Source organism: Oreochromis aureus, linkage group 11 (genome assembly GCF_013358895.1).
Source record: "Oreochromis aureus strain Israel breed Guangdong linkage group 11, ZZ_aureus, whole genome shotgun sequence".
Taxonomy (NCBI): domain Eukaryota; kingdom Metazoa; phylum Chordata; class Actinopteri; order Cichliformes; family Cichlidae; genus Oreochromis; species Oreochromis aureus.
Window position 1 is genome coordinate 23,695,559 of NC_052952.1, and position 22,572 is coordinate 23,718,130.

The window sequence follows — 22,572 nt, forward strand, 5'->3', positions numbered from 1 at the left end:
TTCATGTGACATCAATACATTACATGATGAACAAACACAATCACGACAACTAGAATCTAACCTTGTGCGTCCATTTATACAAAATTTCAGCATAGAGACTCGCGATGCTGCTGGCTGCAAGCCTCAGAATTCTGCAGTACAGCAGGAGGGGCATATTGGCTTTCTATTGGCTGGCTTGTGGAGTAGGATAAATCCAACTGGTCGGCGACCCCATCAGGGATGAGGCGCTCATAATTATCATTGGCCAACGCTGATTCACCCAATCGCTTCTTTCGCGGAGGGATGTCGGCAGAAATGGGGAGGGAGATCGCTGTGGCTGGTTAGTTTAGCCGGTCTTTCGCCACAAGTATTAGAGAGCAAAGGGAGGAAGCTGTTTCCCGCGTGATGCTCCGCTTGAGACTGCAGAATTTCGTTTGAAAGACGTCCCGCAAGGGGAAATTGAAGCCTAAGCTCGCCGAAGGTTTGAGAGACAGTTTATTTAAACCAAAGCAAATTCTTCTGTCAGACTTAGGCTATAGATAACTTGTCTGACGTCGTTTACCTGTGTTTTTTTTCCACCTATGCAACACAAAACAACTGAGCATATCTTATTTTGCTTTTCAAGGCAAGGCATTTTGATATAGTTCAACGTGAGGGGCTGACACCTCTCAAGCCGTGCATCACCTGAGAGGAAAAGAGTGACTGCGTCAACATGGGGGTAAGAACCGGCGATTCCAACTTTTTTACTGCGTTGTAGCCCACCTGAAGTGGCCTGAAAAGTGAGAGGTAGCCTAAAGCCTAAAGAAAAGCTTTGTAACTGAGGCGTGATGTCATTTTTGTTCTTAACGGAAATCCCGTTTGTCTGAGTGACATTGACTCTAATGCGGAACTGTTTTTTACGGCGATCTAGACTGCGACAAATTGATGTAGCCACGAGCTCTTATCTAGTGCAGTGGTGGAAACGAGCTTCGTTTGGACTGTTCACTTTCATTCGACTTGGATCAGTTATTATTTCTGGCTCGTGTGGGCTAATTTGTGCTGGGATTCTCATTAACTGCTGCCCCCCGTGATGAAATGTTTAGAAACTAATGCCAGGTCTTATATCTAAGTACTGTAGGTAGGTCTGTGCTGTTTCCAGCTTGTCAGTGTGTCATATGTGTAGGCTCTTTTAAGTCGGATAGGCCTTACTTTGACCATAACCTTGCCAACCATGATAGGCCTAATCGGTTTATTCTTCCTGTATGCTCCTGTGTGTTAGAGGAGGAGCACGTGTTAAGGTTATTCCCCTCCCCATCATTAAGCTGCAGTTTAAAAAATAATACTGAGTTTTGCCACATTTTCGGCAGACTTGCATGCACTTTCTTTATGATTAAAGACCGCAGTGCATTATGACCTCCTTCATGCCCTCGCTGCCCACCCCGCACCCACCTCCTCCACCTTCCTCCTGCCCTCTGCTGCGTTAAACCCCGCTGGCATTCCCCCTTCTGCGGTCATCTGTTTGCGCGCAAGCGAAGCAACTGTCCGGTGAGGATGGTGAGCACGCCGCGTTCTTACACTGGACACTATCAGCTGAGGAGTCCATCCTCGGCACCCTCGCTGACCCGTGCGTCATAATGCGGTTACCACGAATAAGCGCTTCACCAGCTTAGGCTATTTCCCCTTTAATTTGTGACATAACAGGGACTCGATAATCGCCAGCAGTGACTACATTTACACACATCACAGATTAAAGAAACGACTCCAGCCGGCTACACGAGGAGAATGACAATAATGACAATAAGGTTCGTCAGTGTGACTTTAGAGGGCTCTCTTCTACTGCGGGCATCCATTAAGCCATTAAACGCATTTGAGCTGTTTCCGGGTATTTGGATAAACTTATCACTCGTGTAAATTGACCAGTCTGGTGGAAAAATACAAGGCAAAGTCAAGATGCGGCTGCTGGTGTGAGTTATTGCGCAATTCTGCTCCATCGCCGCGCCACGAAAGAGTTGTAATATTTAACCCCCATGCACCGGCTGAGCGATGCGGTGGCATGACGCTGCAGTAGGAAGACCATGCGGAGCTGAGACATTTCCAGCTCTGCGGAGGCAGTGCAAGCCGGTTTCATTACAGTGAGAGCAGCTGATGTTGATCTGCAAAGCCTGACATTTCTGCGCCAACAGAGAGGTTCAGTGTGTTGGATTCGGGGGAGGTAGAAGAGAGCCTCCGGTCCGTGTCAGTAGCTTCTTTTAGATGTGGAAGCTAACCCGGCAGCTATAGTGGGCACTGCGTCAAAAGGGATGGGAGTGCAAAAAAAAAGTGCTTACGCATGTGCTGCTGCTGCTGCTGCTGCTGTGTGGAAGTTCAGTGAAGCAGTGAGGGAGGGACTTTGAGTGGAAATGGAGTGTCATTTCAGAAGATGTCCTGTCTCCTCGGAGACTGGTGTTATAGAACAGATCAATAAGGAATATGAGCTTCCCTTCTGATGTCTTAAATCATAAAGAAAGTATATGCAAGCCTGCCGAAAATGTGACTTTTGTGCTTAAGGCGCTGAGGTTACCCTAAATGGGAAAGCAGGTGGAAAGATGGATGGATAATGGAATAGAGCTGTGTATGGAAAAGTGTCATCACTTGTCCTGATGTACAGCACTGACTTGTCCCTCTTTCCGTCCGAGGATTTCGCACTAGCGCACTGTCCTATAGCACTGCCAGCTGTCCTTTCCCAAGGCCGCAGGGGGCACCGCTTGCGACGTTCCTTCTGCGTCAAACCGGGGGCGGGGCCTCTGGTGTGGAAATTCCCTGTAAAAGGCTGTGATAGGCTGGCACGAGCAGCCACGCAGAAAGGACCCGGTTAACAAGAGAGAATAGAGAAACCAACCGGCACGTTTTGTCAGACACAGAGATATACGTTCTAAATTTGGAGGACAATCTCTAAGGAAAGAGATGATGTAACGCACACATAGGTCACCTTCTCATCTTTCTCACTGTCCTTTCTGCATTGATGCAGTTACTGAGGATGAGTCCATGGGAGGAATGTAAAGTGAGATGTAGAGGAAGGGCTGCACACATGCATCATCTGCAGCTGTTCACCTTCAAACTCATGACACAAAGGAAGGGAATGTGCCACTGCTGAGAGAAGAACGGGCACAGAGAGAGAGAGGAAAGACAGATTAGTAGTGGTTGGTTTGCAGGAGTAGTGAGAGAAAGAGAGAGGGATTTAGAACTAAGGAGGTGGCATATGTTGAGGGGAGGGGTGGTTGGATGTATATCCTGTTACAAGATAATGACCTGAGGCTCACAATACCGCGGCTCATGTTTCCTCTTTCTGTGCCTCGTCGTATTGGTTATCCAGGAGAGCAGAGAGAAATGGGATGAGGAGAGGAAGGATGTACTTGGGTCGAAGCATAATAGGTCTTAATAATTTTTGTTTTCATGATTGAACAGTTAGTGTTGGGGTGAAGAGGTAGGGATGTAGGGATCGTCTTTAAACCCCAGTAAGGAAAAAAGAAATTAAGGTGATTTAGCAGCAGAAAGGATTTTTAAGAAAGGTCATAATGGCTGATGGTGATGGGTGTGTCTGTGCTGCTGTTAGTGCAGTGTGGCTGAGGAGAAGCTCCTGATAACGACAAGTCCCCTCAAAGACTGGATTCATTCATTACCTTATGATATAAAGGCTTTCAAACTGGTACCAGTGAAGTGTGCGCTGCTATAGAAAAGAAGTTGGAAGGTGTCACAGAAAGTAATTCAGGAGTTGGATATGTGTGTCCGCTGCAGAAGCCCAGCCCTCAGTTTGGTGCAGAGTGCTGCACATCCCTCCCCATTGCACCTGCTGCCTGATGCAGATAGGCTGCACTGAACCACAGCTGATGTGTCCTGCACGTTGCCAGAGCCAATAGAAAAGCATAAGAGATCTAATGAAACACAGGGTTTATCATAGCCATGTGGCCCAGAGGTCAGTTAAGGTCAGTATGGGGATTCTTTGAAATGGACCTCCACTGCTCACGTCAAGCCGCTTGGATCAATAGACGTCCTTTGTAATCAGAGCAATTTTCTTAGCGAGAGTGCTGCTTGAGGATAGATTTCTGTAGTGCCTCAGCAACACACCTAGAGTTAGCCTCCTTGCTAGCTTAAAACTAATAAGACTAGACTGGAGCTGCGAGCTTGTGTAATTCTAATAAAATGTAAAGGTCAGTGCTGTCTCCTTTCTACATTACTTTGAAAACAAAATTACAGTAGACGGACAGAGTGATTGATGTGGCCAACAGTTCTGCAACATTAACGTGCTGATGGTCTCCCATAAAGAGAGCGAGTCAGGAGGGTTAGGTTGCCTGACTACGGCAACATGACTAATTCAGGGTGTTGTCGTGGAGATGTGTGTGTCCCTTTGTGAATACACTAAAGGGGAACATGTAACACTGGGCAGCCACAGTGGACAAAGGCTTATCACAGACCCAAAAGTGGTCATTAGCTCTCTGTTTGTTACGATTTAAGCTGCAGCACTCTGCAAGGAAATTAATTTTTTTCTTTTCTGTGAATTGATCCTGACTGTTAAATTGTGCATTTTCCCTTTGCTCATGCATCTGACAGACTTTACATGAGGGACCCTGCGTGTTTTAATGGGATATGTTAATAGGTATTTGGTAGTTGTGCAGTCAGCAGCTGGTGCGTGTGGATGTGAGGTCATTAACATCTGCATATCTCAGTGTGACCACCTGCCTGCTGGGGAACGTTGAGGTGCCCTCTCTCACACTGTGGCACGATGCCATGTTTTCTACCAGCGCCATGAAATTGAGATTTACAATACCAGTCTAAATCAGGCAACATTCACTCTCAAGCCAAGACACACAGACGGTAGTATTAAAGTCCTTAACAGTGCCCAGCATTATGCAGTCCATTGTACAGAACTATAGTTACACAGTTACACACAAACTGTCTCTGTGGGATGAACAGATGTAGATAATGAGGGACAGACAGATGGACACAAGGCAGCAGAGTGGAGGAGGGTGGGGGTTATAACGCTGAGATTTTCAGTTCGACTTATCTGTGATTATGTTTCTTGCTTTTGTTTATTTTTAGTTTTCTGAGCCACCCCAAAGTGGATGATTTAAGAGCTGTACAGAGTTAATCTCTCTTTGTGTGTTTATGTTTCTGAGATTAAGATTTTGTTTCAGTACTCAGCCACAGTCTTTTTTTATTATTATTATTATCATACATACGTAGCGTTTCATTTCCTCCAGTATTAAAGGAATGTCGGTAGGGACTGGTCCGCCTCTGTCTGTTTCCTTCAGAAGGGTTTTCCCTTTCTTCTTTTTCAAGTCTGGTATCTGCAGTCTCTCCCTATTGATGTCTCTTCACTTTGTTAAACAGAAAGATAAGAAAACTCCACATCACTCTCAGGGCTGATACAGAGAGGCAAGAGCTCTTTGGCGGTCTCCTTTTCAAATACTAATCGTCAGTTAACAGTGACAATTTAATTATTTCCTTACCCAGTGCTGTTATAAAGACGTTCACCAAACGATTGCTACAGTGATACAATGACAAAAATTCATTTATGCCCGAGAATGGTGTAGGAAGGAGAGTGAGAGAGAAAAAAAGAGAAGGAGAAACATGGTGGGTTAATCCAGTGTAGTAATCAGACTAAATAATCCCAACAGCCATGGGTCGCTACCCTGAGCCCCCTACTGTGGGCCCGAGCCCTTCCATCCTACTGCAAGAAACAGCAGATGGCCCAATGACCTTGCAAGGTGTCACACACAAGCACACACGTATGCATTCAGTACCATAGGGTGTATACACGAGTCACAGGGAACAAGCACACATTTAGTGAAACAGTATTAAGATTTTATGTGGTGAACACTTTTATCAGTTTTTACATTTTAGCTAGTAAAATTCAATGTTTTTAACTTTAAAATGCTTTCATTAGATCATTTTTTGGTTAGAAGAGCAGCTTGTGGACATTCACAGTAAATGTATGCCTTAAAAAGTTAAGCATGACAAACTTTGTGTGAAACAGTGGGCTTAGAGCACAGGTGTCGAAGTCCAGGCCTCGAGGGCCGGTGTCCTGCAGGTTTTGGATGTGACCTTGATCCAACACAGCTGATTCAAATGGCTAAATTACCTCCTCAACATGTCTTGTAGTTCTCCAGAGGCCTGGTAATGAACTACTCATTTGATTCAGGTGTGTTCACCCAGGGTGTTATCTAAAACCTGCAGGACACCGGCCCTCGAGGCCTGGACTTCGACACCCCTGGCTTAGAGGCTTTGCTGACTCCACTTAATGCAACCTTTAAATAAAATTTATGCATCCTTTGCAAACTTTACTTCTGTTTACCACTCAGTAGTCAAGTTAGAACCACTCAGTAACACCATCATGTGGTGCAGAGGACATGATGTTATCACTGAATGAGTCAGGTCTGCGGAAAAAGAAGAAGGCTAGCCTCATATGTAGGTATGACAGATTTTGTGGTCATTGGAAAAGGGCACTTTAAGAAGAAAATGTTAGGCATAGATGTATTTCTTCCATCTACAAACCACTTCCTCATGTGATTCGCATGTAAAAAGAAACAACACTCTTGTGTTTGTGTGTTCATAAGCACGGTTTCTGTTCTGCCTTAGGGCCGGAAAAAGAGGAAGGAAAATTACTTCCCAGCTCCAGTCAAACCCGCTATCAGTTCTCATGTCTCAACTTGTTGTGTTAAACTCTCAGGTGCCACTCCTAAACACAACATGACACTTCCTGCCTTTTTGTCATTTGAGGTAGAAAGTGTGCCGTTAGCTGACACAACCATCTCTTTCATTCTCAGGCCTCGCTGACTTTTAGTTTCTTATCTTTTGTGTATTATCACATTACCGTACAGTGACTGGGTCTCTCTTTTATTCACTCTACATCTCCCTCACTCTCTCTGCCGCAATGCGTGTAGATGCTGCACATACGGAGTGTAGCCAATACAATGACTCACCTCTGCTCACACAGACACAGACACATGCTTATTCCTTAAATCGATCGCCTGCGTGCGTTATACAGCAGTGACTACAGTGTCCAGTTACAGGTGCATCAATTATTGCTCATCCTGGATTATATCGGGGGATCCGAGGAGTACCAGGCCGCCGCTGAGATTCGTCACCATGCCAATGGCCATGCCGGTCTCCATGGTTACTTGCCCTCTAAACACGCTTGCTCATCAGTGTTGTTCACATGAGGGCAAATCGTGTAGTTTGGTCAGCCGGAGCAGGACTCAAACGCACATGCAGATGCAGGGGGGAAAAAATAGTTATTGATATTTTAAACACACTTTGATCAATCAGGATATCACCAGATATGATTGCATTCCGTTATCCACAGAGGAGCATGGAATTTCTCCATTTCCTGATGATGCCAAAGATATGTCCATCACTCTGCTTGCTTGTGATATTGCGAAGGAGCGAGTGTCTGTAATTCCAGCCACAGGTCTCCGTTTCCTTCCTCAGGACAGCGGAGGCTTATTAAATTACCCAGAGCTGCATGAGACAGCTGGACAGAAAAACACAGGCAGCACGTGTTCTCTCTGGATGGCATATTTTCTTCTTCGAGCACCGGATTTAACAGCTAATGTCAAGAGAGATATAAAGATCTAAAAATATATACATATCAGCTGACAGTGATGCGCTTTTTAAATCTTTTTTTTTTTGTTTTTGCAAAATAACTCAGAAAGAACTATTGCAAATCAGGCGCAGTGAAGCCATCTTGTAACGTGTTTAAAGGCTGAACCCTTTGTCATAATTGATTGAGTGCCAAGCGCACACAAAGCTAAAACACTTAACATTCTGTAAATAAGGCGAAACAAAGGATAAGCTTCCAAGATATCACTTCCTATGTGACTCATGCTGCTAACAACTCATTCATATCCTACAAATGAACGTTCACTTAAGGGCACACTCAGACACCCAAAGTGAGAATATAATCTATTAGCATTTGAGAACACATTCAAAAAGATACACATAGCATAAGTGCAGTTGTGCAATCTATTAGAGTGGGGTCACTGAGGGTCAAACACTGATATGGAGGCAGCAGACAGACTGCTGGTCAATATCTAATTAGAAGCATGAGAGAAGGGTGACAGCAGCTCCTCTCGCGCTCTCACTCACTCGCTGATCCTTTCTCCACCTCGCTGTATCACCTCCCACTGCTGTCTCCTTTTCCGTGTGCCCAATCCTGTCTGTCATCCATGTCTCTGTCTTTACTTTTCACCACATTTCTCTCTTTGTTCGAGGGTCGTCTCCGCCTCCCCTGCCAGCCACCGTTATTGTCTGTCTGCTGTGCTGTGCGACATAAAGAGAAAGAACTCTGTCTCCATATTTATATCGTCAGTTTAATCATGCAAATTCACAGGAGAGCAGGTGCACTGCTGAGCTAACAATGCTCCCTAAATGTGTATTTGCTGTGTTCAGTCGCTCTCTGTGGAAAAAATTATCTACAACAGCAATAAAAAGTCTGACAGATGATACACAAGCACCCATCAGTCTGTTGTCTTTGGAACTATGGTGCCAAATTACACTTGAATAGAAGGCAAATCTGTAACTTTCCATGTTATTCAACACCTCTGATCTCTGATCAGAGATATTTAACTGTTATTCAGTTTGAACAGGCACGTTCACATGTATGTACACATGTATGAGTAAGCACTACCTCTTTGTCATTTTCATAGACGCGACACACAAGCACACACATGCCCAGAGTCTCTCAGAGGGGATGAGCAGCAGTACTTTTCCACTGCATCAGTCTCTGCTCCCTCACCCTCTGTCTCACCAGGCCTGCCTGGTCTTGCTGCAACAAGAGATTTGCTCACCTGTTCTTTTGTTGCAGAACTGTATGTGTGTCTATTTGCATATATGTGTGTGTGTGTGTGTGTTTGCTTGAAGTCCAGTCAAACAGCTATCTCGCTCTGACATCCTACTCTCTGCTTGACATGCTTGAACGAGTGGTTTTATTGTTTGCTTTGAATTCAGAAGTGGTCGTTGAGAGCAGCACTCCCTCAATTGGTCGGCGATTTTCCCAAGACGTCTTGCATTTTTTTTTTCCAGTTATGAACACAACCAGAAAGGCAGGTCTTAAGTAACAATTGCATATAGACTAAATACGCAGGGACATGATTTCACAAGACTTTTGCACAAGAGCAGTACAATTACAGCTCAAGTGGAAAATTCAGTGGCAGGCTGATGTTTATTATGCACATTGGTGTAACTGCAGGGGTGTATGTTTTGGTGCGGTCTGGGTGTGGGAGTTTCCGTGTCAACATGTGCCGAGGACTCGGGATCTCGTTTCATACCCCCTCCCAGGTGCTTTTGTAAATGTGTCAGTTTGATTTGGACAAAGGGCCAACTTGTTTTAAACTAATCATAGAATTATGTTCGAGGTCAGATAAGCAGTTCATATCTCATTTACAATATCAGATTTAAATAAAGTGATCAAGCAGGAGTTAGTTGGACATTTTCCTTCCTGAAGTGTTACTACCCAGCTATACCACTAGAGGGTGTATTTTTCCCTGTGAACAACAGCACACATCCAGCACCTCATCATATTTAAGTTACAGGTTAACCTTTAACCTCGTTTTTTTATCTTTTGACACACTCTCTATAGTCTTAAATTAAAATGACTGCTGTTATTGATTTATTAGTCGATAGGTATTGACTTTTCTGTTTGACTTGTGGGGATTTAAGTTTGCGATCCCCTGCGTGGAATCAATACTGTATATTTCACTAAAATGATGTTTCACCAAGCTCAACTCCCCCGATGACCGGGTTGGGTCAGTGAGCGAACCCACTTGCATCTCCTGGGGGGAATTCTTGTTACTCCATGTCACCTCTGACCTTTGATGAAGCAGATTTGTATGGATGAGGCTCATCAAAGGTCAGACTACTCTCCTTCCGGACAACAGGCTAGAATTACGGCTATAGACTAAGGATCAGAAAATGCAATGATGGAGGAAATGAAGTTATAAATAGCTCACTTATGTGTAGTTAAACAAAGTGAGCCAATTTCTAAGGGGAGATTTACAGTAACTGGAATAATAGGTTTGATGTAAAGCAGGCAGAGGAGAGTAAAGACAGCTGATGTGTCTGTGTCTGCATGTTTACGTATACATGCAGTTTAATTTTTCTTCACAACAAAGTGGCTCTGATGGTCTGGTATTGTAGTGCATGCAAGAGTCTGGTAAGAAACGCTTTGATGAGTCTGCAAACTCAATTTTCCTGTTCGCTGTCTCTTTCTTATGTCGTTAATGCTCACTGCTGGAGAAGTAAATGAAAAGGAGCAAAAGTGATTTGTTAAGACCTCAAGGTTAAACCATTTGCACTAGATTACGTTTTGATGTGTCCATCAGGATCTTGTGGTCATTGAAGTGAGCATTATTTGATCAATGGAGATCAAATGGGTAGATCGGGCTGCAGGCACTTGCTTTGATGTGTTGATAATTCACTCCTAATCCAGTTTTATATTTGGTTGAGCAAAACAGAGCCACCCGGGTAATATGTTTTCAATTCTTTAACAATGCTTATAATAATAGGTTTTTATATTCATGGGGGTTTTTTTTTTAGCTAACATCATCCTCAGAACCTAAATATACATTCCATTATTATACTACTACTACCTCTCAAGGCCACTTCACAAGGATACAACTTTATTAACTGTGTAATGAAACAGATCTCATCAAGGCCAATTCAGCAGTGCCCACTGCCTTTAATTCAGCTGCAGTCAGTGGCTGATTAATACTCTTAAGAAGGCTCTCGTATCAGTTTACAAATGTTTGAATATTTTACAGAGCAGTATAGTTTTTAATGGCTGCAATGAACATAACAAACCAAGAGGACAAGGGCTGCTCTCTCCATTATCTAGTCCAAAGGCATGTATAAAACATGTGTGTATGTCTGTAGTATGGGAAGTCAGACAGTTACCGCGTTGCCACCACACAGGACAAAGATGACCGATCCCCCAAGAAGAAGAAGGGGGGAACCAAGGACATGGATGACCTGAAGAAGGAAGTACCCATTGTAAGTAAACGCTTCCTTTTTTTTTCTAAGAATAGTTGTGTAGTAGTAACTGATTTTTTGCTATGATGTGTGTTAGAGGTTACAAAGTTTCACTGCACTCTGTTTCCATCTTGGTGGAGTCATTTGTCACTGTTGAGTGGACCAATACAAAGGTCTGGTCATGGGCAAAGTTTTGGGTCAGTTCATTTTTGTTCCTGTCAGTCAAAGGATGATTGATTGCTTGTGTACAGTTTTCTTAGTATTTCAATATTTTTGAAATATTGTGAAAACAATTTTTTTTAACATCCTTGAAATGATGCAAGGATGTATCTTTGAAGAAAATCTTCTTTCAGAATGGAATTAATGGAAGGAAACTGGCAGCATGTTTTCGGACAGAGAAGAAATTATTTTCCCATACACGCTTAAGTTTTTGTATTTTTTGCTGGTAAGATGGGGGGATTTATTATCAGGAAGTCGTCAGTTTCGCCCCACTTTTCAGCGCAAGAAACAGACACCATGGTCGCCATACCTGGCTGCTGTTACCACATACTCTTACCCCTGAGGTGAACCGCATGCATGGAGTTGATTTCTGAATTTCCTTCTGTAAAATAAAACGATTGATTTTTTTTTTTTTTTTTTTATCAAAATTGTCTCCATGAATTAATTTAAGCTGGAGAGTTTTTCCCACAAAATATCTCTGCATGCAACTAAAAATACAAATAAAATTGTGAACAATAAATTCTAATCTACATTGTTTTTATTTTTCTGTTTGTTGGGTTTTTTAAATAACAGACGGAACACAAAATGTCCTTAGAGGAAGTATGCAGGAAATTCCAGACTGACGTTGTCCAGGTAAGCTGACAACGCATTTTCCCAGTTTGCCACCAGGTGGCAGTGATGTACTTTTCATGGTTAGAGTTTGTGACAAAGAAATGCTTCTGAGCTTCACATCAGTGCAGACCTGTCTTTTTCTTCTCACTCCACATTCTGCTTCCTCTCGGTTCGCCGCAGGGACTGACCAATGCCAAGGCCGCAGAGTTTCTGCTCAGGGATGGTCCCAATGCTCTCACCCCTCCTCCCACCACCCCAGAATGGGTCAAGTTCTGTCGCCAGCTGTTCGGTGGATTCTCCATCCTGCTGTGGACCGGCGCCATCCTCTGTTTTCTGGCCTACGCTATCCAGGCAGCTACTGAGGACGAGCCTGCAGGGGACAACGTGAGCAACCCACACACACATTCACAATTAGTCACACAGGTTTAGCCCAAACATATTCATCTGTGGCCTATTTGCACCTCATTAACATACCTGTCACACCTAAGACTCTTGGGTATTAACATAAATAACACCTCAGTAAATATTTTACACACACTGCACTCGGTGGCTTCAAACCACCCCCACTAACATATTTCTAATTTTCTCTCCTTTCAGTTGTACCTTGGTATTGTGCTCACAGCTGTCGTAGTCATCACTGGTTGCTTCTCATACTTTCAAGAGGCTAAGAGCTCTAAAATCATGGAGTCTTTCAAGAACATGGTACCTCAGGTAAATAGGTGCTTGATCCCGTACACACAGTATGAAGTCATCTCTGCTGTAAGGACAGCAGAAGGCGTGCAAGACATCCTTGTTGCCACTACTCATATAGCTTTTACTTGAAGAAACCTCCTGCCTCTATTCTACAGTAACATTTAACATGTCAGTCAAGGCCTGTGTGAAATTGTCCTCCCACTGCTTCTCCCCTCACAGTCCTTTACCTCTCTACTTACCACTCTGATTTAGAATCAAAACTGTATACACAAAAAGAAGTTGCACAGCTGGTGCTTGCCAGTGTTTTGATTATAAATTAGTTACTTACAGTATTTAAGTCAAACATGTCTACATGGTGTTCTCTAAATGTAATTCTGGCATCATGAATGACATTTTTTCCTCTCCTGCAGCAAGCACTGGTGATCCGTGAGGGTGAGAAGGTGCAGATCAATGCTGAGGAAGTGGTGGCCGGAGATCTGATTGAAGTGAAGGGTGGAGACAGGATCCCTGCTGACATCAGGGTGACTTCAGCTCACGGCTGCAAGGTAAAAACACACACCCACAGTCACATGCATATATTTATATTTTTGTTTCTTGTTATATGTAATTAAAAAAATCTTTAACATTTTCTTTTGCCCAACAGGTGGATAACTCTTCCCTTACAGGAGAATCAGAGCCTCAGAGCAGGTCACCTGACTGTACCCATGACAACCCCCTGGAGACCCGAAACATTGCTTTCTTCTCCACCAACTGTGTTGAAGGTATTGTCACCATGGCAATAGCACTGCATGCTATTGTTACCTTGCAGGACTGTGGTTGAATTTAAAGCCTTCAGTTTGAACAAAGCGATAAAGTTTACAGTTAAAGGGACAGTTCACCCCAGAAACCCTCTGGGCTTTGAGGCTCTTAAGTTGATCAACTTTGGAGACTAAGTTTGTATAAACTGGAACATACTAATGTACTAGAACTAGATGAAACAACAAATAGAACACAGCCATAGTGATTTTTTCTAGAAATCATGACACACTAACTAAAAAAAAACTATCCAGAAACCCATAAACGTCTTTTTTTATGCCTAAACCCAGTTGTCAGGTTGTGATTTTAGAAATGTGTTTTTAAATAAAATCCAAAAATCACCTTCTAATGCAACAAAGTTGTTGCACCTGTAAGATTGTATTTCTGATTTTGTTTTTGTTTTTTGATCCACACCAGGCACAGCGCGTGGCATTGTTATTTGCACTGGAGACCGCACAGTCATGGGCCGCATTGCTACTCTGACGTCCGGCCTGGAAACCGGCAAAACACCTATTGCCGTTGAGATCGAGCACTTTATCCACATTATCACAGGAGTGGCTGTCTTCTTGGGCGTCACCTTTTTCATCTTGGCCATCATTTTGGGTTACACCTGGCTGGAGGCCGTCATCTTCCTCATTGGCATCATTGTGGCTAACGTGCCTGAAGGGCTGCTGGCTACTGTAACTGTAAGCAGGCAAACGTTTGCTTTATTTTTTTATTTTTTTGGTTACATATTTCAGTGCTTTCCTTTGCCTGATTCTTTTTCATGCCTTTTCACTGGTCTTTTTGGAGATTCTATAGAAATAAACACAAATCTTCCCATTTGGTGTGTTTAATATTGTGGTAGTGTATAATTAGATTACTTCTTTTAGAATCGAGGAAACAAATCAGTTGACAATTTGAACTCTGTGCAGGTATGTCTGACTCTGACTGCCAAGCGTATGGCTAAGAAGAACTGCCTGGTGAAAAACTTGGAAGCTGTTGAAACCCTGGGCTCCACCTCCACCATCTGCTCTGACAAGACAGGCACCCTGACCCAGAACAGGATGACTGTGGCCCACATGTGGTTTGACAACCAGATCCACGAGGCTGACACCACAGAGGACCAGTCGGGTAAGTGAAGGGAGGGCATACGGGCAACACTGATGGCTCAAATATATTTTTATAGTGTAAAAGAATTAAATGATTACTAAAAAAGTACGACATTTATTAATTCTCACTCTTACATTCCTTCTGCAGGTGCTGCATTTGACAAGAGCTCTGTGACATGGCTGTCTCTTTCTCGTGTTGCTGCTCTGTGTAACCGCGCACAGTTCAAAGCTGGACAAGACTCGGTGGCCATCCTGAAGCGTGATGTGGCTGGTGATGCCTCAGAGTCAGCTCTGCTGAAGTGTATCGAGCTGTCATGCGGCTCAGTCAGGATGATGAGGGATAAGAACAAGAAGGTGGCTGAGATTCCCTTTAACTCCACCAACAAATACCAAGTGAGTAAAGGGTCAATATGGGTGAACACATATGTTATACACCAAGTAATGCATCAGATGGTCTCATTTTAATGCTTATCTCTGTTCTCCTCCCCTAGCTTTCTATTCATGAAACAGAAGATCCAAATGACAACCGCTACTTGCTGGTGATGAAGGGAGCCCCTGAGAGGATCCTGGATCGTTGTTCCACCATCATGCTGCAGGGCAAGGAGCAGCCTATGGATGAGGAGATGAAGGAAGCTTTCCAGAATGCTTACATGGAGCTGGGAGGACTGGGAGAGAGAGTACTGGGTAAGGTCGAAAGAGGTGAAGGTGGATACTGAGGAAAAGATTTGACAGTGTGGCCATCAGGTTCAAAATCCCAAAATACACATTTTATTTAATAACAATTTATTTGAAAATGTAGCTCAATTAAAAGTATTATTTTAGTCATCGCTTAATAGCCTATCTGATGCAGTGTATATTCTTCTGGGCAAATGATTGAGTGTTTACTTTATTATAAATGTGGTTTCCATTCATGATCATAAATAAAACAATAAAAAGTCCAAACTTTCTTCATGCCAGGCTGCAGATGTTCCATCCATCCACTGTTATTCATTTATTTATTACATCCATTTAACTGGTTTAAATTTCAAAGAAGAAAACGTTAATGTTAGTACTGATGTCAAAACTCAGCACTGATCAGCTTAATTGTGATTATGGTTTTCGCTATAATCGAGCAAGTCCTGTATCTGTGGACGCATCCATCCTGTGCTGTCTTCTGAAGGTCATGTTAACGTCCACTTTCCAACGGCAGTTGTGTAAAAACAGGTTTTGAATTCATTGTCAAACTGGTTTTTAAAAGACTGATCAAATCCAAATTGGACATTTATATTTTTTTACTACACATCTGTACTGTGTTTATTTGTTTAATCAGCATCAGCCGCAGAGAGTTTCTTCCTGAGGGTCCTTAACACACTCAATCCAACACGTGACCACAAAACAAGGTTCTCCTCTTGCAGACAGCATTGAGTTTCATGTAGACACTTCCTTACAAGATACTTTTACTTTAGTTCCAAGAATAGGGTTATAAGAAACAACACTTTAGAACTAAACGGCACACATCCGCTGTATTCATTACTCAAACTATTTTAATTACAATTCTTACTAATTTTGATACACACTGTTTTATATTTGACTCGTTCTTTAGGACCTTAATTTAACATAAACTGGTTTGAACTTCCACCCAGTCATTGCCTGTGAATTCCTGTTTACTGTTTTCTGTATATTACTTGTTTTAGCTTATTTAAGTTATTTTCTGTTGCAAATCATTTTTCATAAGTATGTTCATTAAATGTGAAAACAGTCTTCAATATAATTAGCAATTACCCATCCTAGATTACCATTCATATCACTGACATGATTTCTGTAAGAGCATTATGATGCACGTCGTGAAGATTTATTTTTAATTTGTTGAAACTTTTTTATTTCTTTTACAATAATTGCAATAAACCAGCTGTGATAGAACCACTTGCTTTAGAACCTGTTTTATAACCTCTGGTTTCATTCATTTTAAACCTCTTCTCACCACCTCCACCCATTCTACTTACAATGTTATTAATGTTGTAAGTTAATTTCTAACATACTGTTAAACCTAATAGTTTTGTCTCTTACACGTTTGTAAATCACACGTGATGTAATGAAGGTTTTATACTTTTAGAAGCTCAAAAAGCCCTATTTGAAATAAGGAAATTAACTCTGACAAACCTTGAAATAGCTAACTCAGCATCACACACAAGAATTGTTTTTTATAATAATAATACCTCTCTCTTGGTTTTCACTAATTTATAAGACTTTAATTTTTAAAATTATGATCTGTTGAATTGTTGAAACAAAACACTTTAAGACTATAACTGTAGGAAGGAGTGTAGTGGAATGTATTCAAAAAGTAGAGAAAGCCACAAAAAATATGCTTAAATAAACAGCATTAAATCACACATTTCCCCTCACTCCAGGTTTCTGCCACCTGCTGCTGCCAGAGGATCAGTATCCCAAGGGCTTTGCCTTTGACACAGATGATGTTAACTTCCAGACAGATAATCTCTGCTTCGTTGGCCTCATGTCCATGATCGACCCTCCTCGTGCCGCCGTGCCTGATGCTGTTGGCAAATGCCGATCCGCTGGTATCAAGGTAAGCTGTTTAGATTCGACACAAACTTCTTTGATCTTTAAGTTTAGTCTATTGTTGCCAATAAGAAGTCATTTTTGTTGTTCTCGTAGGTCATTATGGTTACCGGTGATCACCCGATCACAGCCAAGGCCATTGCCAAGGGAGTGGGCATCATCTCAGAGGGCAACGAGACAGTGGAGGACATCGCAGCTCGTCTCAACATACCTGTCAGCCAGGTCAATCCCAGGTAAGGAACGTTTACAGAAAAACACACACCAAACAAGCAGCAAGTCTCACAAAGTGAAAGCAAATTTTTTCTAACATTTTAACGTCTGTGTTTAGAGACGCCAAGGCCTGTGTGATTCATGGCTCAGACCTCAAGGATCTGTCTCAGGATCAAATGGATGACATCCTGAGGAATCACACGGAGATTGTGTTTGCCAGGACCTCACCTCAGCAGAAGCTGATCATTGTAGAAGGATGCCAGCGACTGGTTGGAATATTTTTAATATACTAGCTTGAAAAGAAGCTACAGGTTTTCTTTTTGGAAATGTACTGGCTTAATTCCAGGGACTGGACTTTGAGGTGTCAATATACTTTTGGAACAGCAGATGGCACTATTTGACCACTGGATGAAGAGCTTGCTTTTACACAGGGAGATAGATTGTATTAAAAATGTTTTAATACATGTTTTTTCGTTTTTAATGCAAAAACTACACCAGCCTGTGAACATAACATAACATTTTTCTGTACAAAAACTAGAAAAATAATGTTTAAAAGAAGCTTTAAAATGAAATGTAAAATAAAGTGGTAACAATCGAAATATAAGCACATACAATATTATATTTTTATGTATTAATGTATATTTAATTTATTACATTTACTTAATAATCTTGGAAATTAATAATTTAATTAATTTCAATAAAACTTTGCTAAATAATAATGAAAACATGTAACAAAAACGGCTTTTTTATTCACTTTAATTAATATCGTTCTCATTCCTCTTTCATTTGTCCCAGGGTGCTATTGTAGCTGTGACAGGTGATGGTGTGAATGACTCACCTGCACTGAAAAAGGCTGACATTGGTGTTGCCATGGGAATCTCAGGCTCCGATGTGTCCAAGCAGGCTGCAGACATGATCTTGTTGGATGACAACTTTGCTTCTATTGTCACTGGAGTGGAAGAAGGTGAGACGACCCAAAGGACAGCATTGAAAGACTAAGAACGCTTAAATCAATAAAAAGTTTTATAATGAGAATCTGAGAAAGGACGTAGGAGGAGGATAGAAATGACACTTTAGGAAGAAAAGGGATGCTAATGGTTGTTTTTTTTTTCAATAAGAAATGTCTTACATGAAAGCAGAGTTCCTGATCATCGAATTGCATTTGAGATGTCAGAGTTGGACAGTATGTGACGTGAACTGTCTGCTGTTTTTTTTTTTTACCCTCTAGGTCGCTTGATCTTTGATAATCTTAAGAAGTCCATTGCCTACACCTTGACCAGCAACATCCCGGAGATCACCCCCTTCCTATTTTTTATCATAGTCAACATCCCATTGCCACTGGGAACCATCACAATCCTGTGTATTGACCTGGGAACTGACATGGTAAAGAGCTTAAAAAGACTCTTTGTTTAGTATGATGAATCCCAGCATTATGCTCACACAGCTCATACTGTCTTCTTCTTTTCTCAGGTTCCAGCCATCTCTCTGGCTTATGAAACAGCTGAGAGTGACATCATGAAGCGTCAGCCTAGGAACCCATCCAGGGACAAGCTGGTGAATGAGAGGCTTATCAGCATTGCCTATGGACAAATTGGTGGGTGAACTGAAGATTGTGACTGTTGATCCAGGCTGTGAATTGTCTTTGATGCGGATTGAAGTTGGATCTGAGCTGCCTAGAAGTCATTTTGTTGTAAAATCACTTTATCCCCCTCTTTTTTTTGCTCACAAAAAACAATAGTTGGATTATCTTTGGAGCTGTCTTCAGTGTTTATGGGGAAAACTCGATTTAGGAAATCAGAAAGCTTAAAAATTGGTAACTCAATCTCGATGTGTGTACATGTTTCTTAAGGTATGATCCAGGCTCTGGGAGGATTCTTCGCTTACTTTGTCATCTTGGCTGAAAATGGTTTCCTGCCCTCTCAGCTAGTAGGCATCCGACTTAACTGGGACGACCGCAATTTAAATGACCTGGAAGACAGCTATGGCCAGCAATGGGTAAGTGTGTAGTATGAGCAAATTTTGTGTTTTTACATTTTGATACTTCATCTTACTATTGTGGTTCTCTCCTGCCTTCACAGACATATGAACAGAGGAAGATCGTGGAGTTTACATGTCACACAGCCTTCTTCGTCAGTATTGTGGTAGTGCAGTGGGCTGATCTCATCATCTGCAAGACCAGGCGCAACTCTGTCTTCCAGCAGGGCATGAGGTAAGTCAAAGAGCTATTCACTGCACCATAGTTGTCTTTTCTGCCAATCTTATCAGCATAGAAAAAATCAAGATTATACTAATAGATATGTATCTATGTAGATATGTTAATATGTGGCACTTCTAAATGCAGGAACAAGATCTTGATCTTTGGCCTGTTTGAAGAAACAGCCCTGGCTGCCTTCCTGTCCTACTGCCCAGGCATGGATGTGGCACTCAGGATGTATCCTCTAAAGTGAGTTTCAGCAACACACAGATAAATACATTGAAAGATCAAGTTGTCTGGTTACTTGATTGCAGTTCTCTCGTTCTCTCCACAGGCCTACCTGGTGGTTTTGTGCATTTCCTTATAGTTTTCTCATCTTTGTTTACGATGAAGCTCGAAAACTCATCCTTCGCCGGAACCCTGGAGGTGAGCTACGTTTTTTTTTTTTATTTAAGGGGGCATTTCTTTAAAGGTCTTTGGTTCATACAGGCCTAAGATGAGAGTAGTTTAACTTTTTCTGTAGATTATAAACAAACCAGAAATTTATTAATTATTAAGCAGCAGTTAAGTAACGCTAAGCTAACTGGTGACAGTAGGGTTTAAATATCAAAATAATTTCCCAAATTATTGAAAGCACTGTTTATTTACTGTTTTTTCTCTCCTATTTGTGCTCCAGGTTGGGTGGAAAAGGAGACATACTATTGATCGTTGGAGCACTTTCGCTCAAGCCCCTCACATCTTCCACTTGTTTCTTCCCCCGGTCATTCCATCCTCGGCAAAACACATCTCCAGATGTCCCGCCCCCTTAAAGACAAGAAGCGCTTTGAAGCAATTTTCATCACAACTGCCCCAAAGATTAAAAACAGCAAAAGCACCTTTACAACTTTCTACATCGACCTGCCCTCTTTCTCCCCACCTCCTATGATACTCTTTGCATGTGTTCTCTCACAGCTGTGTACATAAACCAATATATCTACCAAACGGCAGCTGCATATTGTGTATGTAGATTCGAATGAGCTAATGATACAAAGGGAGTGTCTATGCTCTGCAAAAAAAAAAAGGGCCATCCAGCTCCTTCTCCTCCCTGTTCTTCTCTTCACCAACATCGTCTTTCTGTACACCTTTGTTCCCTCTTTCACCTCCTCGCCAACCCTTTGCTTGTCCTCCAATCACACACAGATATACACGTCACACAGTGAGCTCCCATCACCGGCACTACTTCGACTGCCACCTTTCGCCTCCTCCCCCTGTCTGTGGAGGAACATCGGAGTGGTCATTTTCCTGGCATTCTCACCGCGTCCATTTTCCTCCTCTTCTGTTCCTTAATGGCCAGTGTTGTTTGTTTGTTTTTTAATATGTGGGGTAGGGGGGGGCGATTTTGATGATTTTAGTTTGTTTTTTTTAATTTCAAAGTTGGGAGGGGAGGTGTGTGAAAACTACTTTTCCTCATTTAGGCGCACTGAAGCACACCACACGGCGTCCCGTCCACCGCCCCTCCCTCTCTGTATCTCACACCCCTCCCCTCCCTTCCCTCCTGCCCCGTTTGTCTCCGTTTGTGTGCACCGTGTGAACCATTGTCCTCGTTAATAACTATTACAGTACACCTCCCTCCCCCCCAAGTTGGTAAATACAACTCAATCTTTCTGTGTGTTCTAGGAAATCTATATAATTCTATACTGAATTTAAATGAAACAATAAAGGAAAAAAAAAATGTTGAACATCAGCTCCAGAAAGACATTCATGAAGACGATCAACAAAATTGGTGAGGTAGGGAAAAAAAAGTGAGAGACACTGTATCTGTCTCTCTTTTTGTATTTGATTTGGTTTCAGTTACTTTTGCTGGTTTCTCAGGAGGCTATTCGAACATGTAACAGCAAAGCAGGGCTTTAAGTTGTGTTTTTACCAAAAGACAGAAGTCGCCAACCAAGACTTTGTGGTTCCTGTCACTGCAGGCGTGCCGGTATGATGTGGTGAAGTGTGCTGTGGAGGGGTGAGTGGAGATGATGAGCCCATGTGCCCGGGTCTGTGTGCATGTATGTGTTGGAGACCAGTGAAGGGCCAGCGGCCTCGGGCTGGGTCCGTCGTAGATGGCTGAATGGGTTGAAAGTTGAGAATTTAAAAAAATAAATAAATACACAACTAGTAGAACATGTGTGTCAAATAAATGAAACCAACACCAATAAAACATCTAGACATTTAATACAACCTAGATCTGTCTGTGTGTCTTTGTCTGATTTACTTTTTGTACCACAGAAAGCTTTACTTTTGTTTAGTTGCTCATATTTTTGCATATTTTGTATTTTTGGCTCAAATGAGCGCTACTCATCAGTGTTGGGTGCACACACAATAACAAATCCTGCAAGAAAAATTACTTTGTGTTCAATAGATTCCACCAGAAGCACTGAACTGCATCTTTGAACTGGCAGTTTGTCATCTGCATTCATGAATACTGACCAGTTGACATCATATTACTTCTACCTCCTGACTATATTTGGCATTCATTAACAATTTTAGTAGACTACAACCCCTGAATATTGCACCTATATTTGATTTCAGCAAATATATATTCAAATTTGTAATAAAGCAATTTCCTCATGATGAAATATATGCAAAACACCATAAACCTTGCCCATGCAGTGCAGCTTTATGCATATGAGAGTAAAGCTCAGCAGAATATGACAGAATAAGAATTTTAGGATGAGATGCCATCTAGTGTTGCAAATATATGCACTTCACCCTACAAAACTGCATAATGTTCAAGTTCCATAGGGGGACGAGTTGGCAGCAGCCCAGGGTAATGCACCAAAACCACTCTGTATACGTGTCAGCATTGTCTGACTCCAACATAAATGAGCTCAGAGATGAGGCTCGCTCTCAGCAGGACCAACATACAAAAGGATTATTGCTCTACCATTTCCCAAAAGCCATCTCTTTTAAGTTGATAGAAAAATAATAGTGCAGGCAGTGTGTTTATTGGAAGGAACAGCTACTTTTTTGATTAATATGCTACATTCCTGCAAATAAAGCAGGTCACCTTCAGGGAATGGGCTGCAAATGTGCTGCCTCTCTGAGCCACAGGGGTCATATATTTTAAATGAACTGCTTATTGCCTACCAAGTACACAAATCAAATAAATTATACATAATGTAATGCTCTATAATGTGAGAGTTAGGTATCGTGTGAGGTCACTTTGCCACAGAAAGCTAAAAAAACACAAACATTTTAGGACACGTCCCTTTG

The 22,572-nt window shown here is 42.1% G+C and overlaps 1 protein-coding gene across 2 annotated transcripts; it reads left to right on the top strand.

The window, feature by feature from the left end:
• Positions 1 to 293: 293 nt before the first annotated feature.
• Positions 294 to 21,541, top strand: atp1a3b (ATPase Na+/K+ transporting subunit alpha 3b). 2 transcript variants are annotated; one of them, XM_031744168.2, is made up of 23 exons: positions 294 to 460; positions 605 to 697; positions 10,867 to 10,983; positions 11,755 to 11,814; positions 11,974 to 12,177; positions 12,391 to 12,504; positions 12,897 to 13,031; positions 13,130 to 13,247; positions 13,699 to 13,967; positions 14,196 to 14,394; positions 14,521 to 14,765; positions 14,864 to 15,056; positions 16,760 to 16,935; positions 17,025 to 17,161; positions 17,257 to 17,407; positions 17,934 to 18,102; positions 18,367 to 18,521; positions 18,609 to 18,732; positions 18,988 to 19,133; positions 19,217 to 19,347; positions 19,480 to 19,581; positions 19,667 to 19,758; positions 20,009 to 21,541. In XM_031744168.2, exons 2-23 carry the CDS (start codon positions 692 to 694, stop codon positions 20,035 to 20,037), a joined length of 3,072 nt encoding a protein of 1,023 aa, XP_031600028.1. In that variant the 5' UTR covers positions 294 to 460; positions 605 to 691; the 3' UTR covers positions 20,038 to 21,541. The 2 variants fall into 2 exon arrangements, with proteins under 2 accessions (XP_031600028.1, XP_031600029.1); XM_031744169.2 differs by having other exon boundaries at positions 295 to 460; positions 10,906 to 10,983.
• Positions 21,542 to 22,572: the final 1,031 nt, after the last annotated feature.